We start from the raw sequence: 2,302 nt of genomic DNA on the forward strand, positions 1-2,302 counted from the left end.
ATCCTGGGCTCCCCTTAAAGAGATTACCCCTCACTTCCTGTCCTGCTGACAGAGGTTTCCCCAGACAGGAAGTAAGGTAAAATCTGCAACAGGTAGACAAGCAGAGATACAAATCTACACGTGTGAAGTGTAATGAGGGCGCCATGTGGACCATCTAAGAGTCTGAAGCCTTGTAATAATGGTGCCGGTTCATATCCAGGCAACCTAGAACAGCTGACGCGTTTCGGGGGGCTTGAAAATGTCCTTGTTCTTCAGGCGTAAAAGGTAATAATGAGGTTTCATTGTTTGCTATGTAAAAGGTTAAAAAAGGATAATTCCACTTTCCCAGGCCAATTTGGGAAAAATTGAGTTACCCCCCTCAATCTGCCACCCCCCCAACGCACAGCACTTACCAGTAAACGAAGGCTCCTTACCCTCCATGGCTTCCGGTATTCATGAGAGGGGGCAGATTGGTAGTGGGACTCAATTTTCCAAAATTCACCTGGAAAAGTGGAGTTACCCTTGAAGTATATCCAGAATCAGGGGAGCTGGGAAGATCTTTAAGCCCCCGGAACGCGTCGGCTGTTCTATGTTGTCTTGTTATGAAACAATACAAATATTAGAAAATTTCCAACCTTTCTCATGGCGCCCTCATTAACCTTTGTACATGCGGATCGTCAACTCTCGGTCCTCTCTTCGCGGGGTACCCCGTTGTTCCTGAGCGGCCTCACCGGAACTACTGTTCCCTACTGTAATCTGATTGGCTTGACAAGAAAATTAGGTTTTCGGGGTTTTTTTGTGGAGAAGGGCGTGCGGCATGTAGCTGGTGACACGCACCATGGGGTCCCTCTCCACCACCAAGACGTTGTAGGCACTCCTCTGTTCCTGCATCTGCTTCAACCAGAAGGCGATCGACCAGCCCATCACCCCTCCCCCGACGATGACCAGGTCCGCATGGTCCGGGGGGAGGTGATCCGTCGACCTCAAAGGGCTCCACTTGCTGCCGGGCAGAGCGACCCGGAACTTCTTCTGGAACTTGTCGAATTCCTGCGTCAGGGTCGGGACTGGCGGGAGAGAAAAGAAGGACGAGTCAGACGTTTCCCACGCTGAACGCGTTTCAGAGATCTATGAATGGTATTTACTGATATCATCTCAGCACTGTTGTCTGGGGGGGTATCACATGACCATTAAAGAGGACCTGTACTGTGCGAGCTGTGCCTGAAAAAGAGGCAAGTAGAGGACAAAGGACTAGTCATAGGTGTTCCCTGCGGTCTCCCTGCTGCTGATCCCTATTACTGGCTCGCCACGCCTTGCTCTGCACTGTGTCCCTGTATGGAGGTGGCCGTCCTGGCAGGGCTTTGCTTCCACATGTCCAGCACCACCGGCCCGCTGCCTTCCAGCATCACAGGCCCGCTGCCTTCCAGCATCACAGGCCCGCTGCCTTCCAGCATCACAGGCCGCTGTCTTCCAGCATCACAGGCCCGCTGCCTTCCAGCATCACAGGCCCGCTGCCTTCCAGCACCACCGGCCCGCTGCCTTCCAGCATCACAGGCCGCTGCCTTCCAGCATCACAGGCCGCTGCCTTCCAGCATCACAGTTCAAATACAGCAGAAGTGATGGAGAAAAATGATAGAACAAGAATTGCACTTTGTGCTGCAGAATTGCGATTGGACTGATCAGCCGCGTGGAACAAACGCTGACACGCAATCTCTTATCATTAAAATCCTGACGCAGCTTCTGGATCTATTTTCATTCTGTATTCTGATCATTAACGCAGCGCGGGAGGGACGCCGTACATCTGCCAGGTGGATTTTCACCTTAGACCTTGTCACCGCGTTATAAAACATTCGATGTGGGCGGAAAAATAATAATTCAGCGCACAGGAAAGGGGATCGAACTCCCGACTACTAAAATCTCACAAACCTAAATTCTTGTGGGCAGTTGTCACCGCTAGAAACCCCCCATCACCTACCATACACCCTGCACCCCCCTCACCTAGGTGTTCTCTCTTTGTACAGCACCACAACCATGTTGCAGACCCATTTAATAAATGCACACACGCTGGCATTAGTGGATGAGTGCATTGCTCTGGCTCCTGCAGACTCTTCCTCCCGTCCTCTGCCTGCACAGAGGTACGGACTTTCAGCTAAGGGACAGAGGGACCCATGAATGGACTACAAGTGCGGTCTTATGCTTGTACTCATTGAGAACTACAAGTCCTTCTGCTGCGGTGGCAGGTCGCACCTGTAGCTTCTCCATTCACACATGCTGTGAACTGATCCACGAATGGAGGACGTGGCTGTGCAGGACACACATATATATA

General features: G+C 51.7%; 1 protein-coding gene across 1 annotated transcript in view; it reads right to left on the bottom strand.

Moving 5' to 3' along the window:
- Positions 1–1,430, bottom strand: part of FOXRED1 (FAD dependent oxidoreductase domain containing 1) — a 14,022-nt gene extending 12,592 nt beyond the window's left edge. The window contains 2 exon segments of the mRNA XM_018564970.1: positions 817–1,043; positions 1,289–1,430. Of these exon segments, the coding sequence (XP_018420472.1) occupies positions 817–1,043; positions 1,289–1,430 (369 nt within the window).
- Between the last annotated feature and the right edge of the window lie 872 nt (positions 1,431–2,302).

Source organism: Nanorana parkeri, unplaced genomic scaffold, assembly GCF_000935625.1.
Source record: "Nanorana parkeri isolate BGI_ZX_2015 unplaced genomic scaffold, ASM93562v1 scaffold802, whole genome shotgun sequence".
NCBI lineage: Eukaryota > Metazoa > Chordata > Amphibia > Anura > Dicroglossidae > Nanorana > Nanorana parkeri.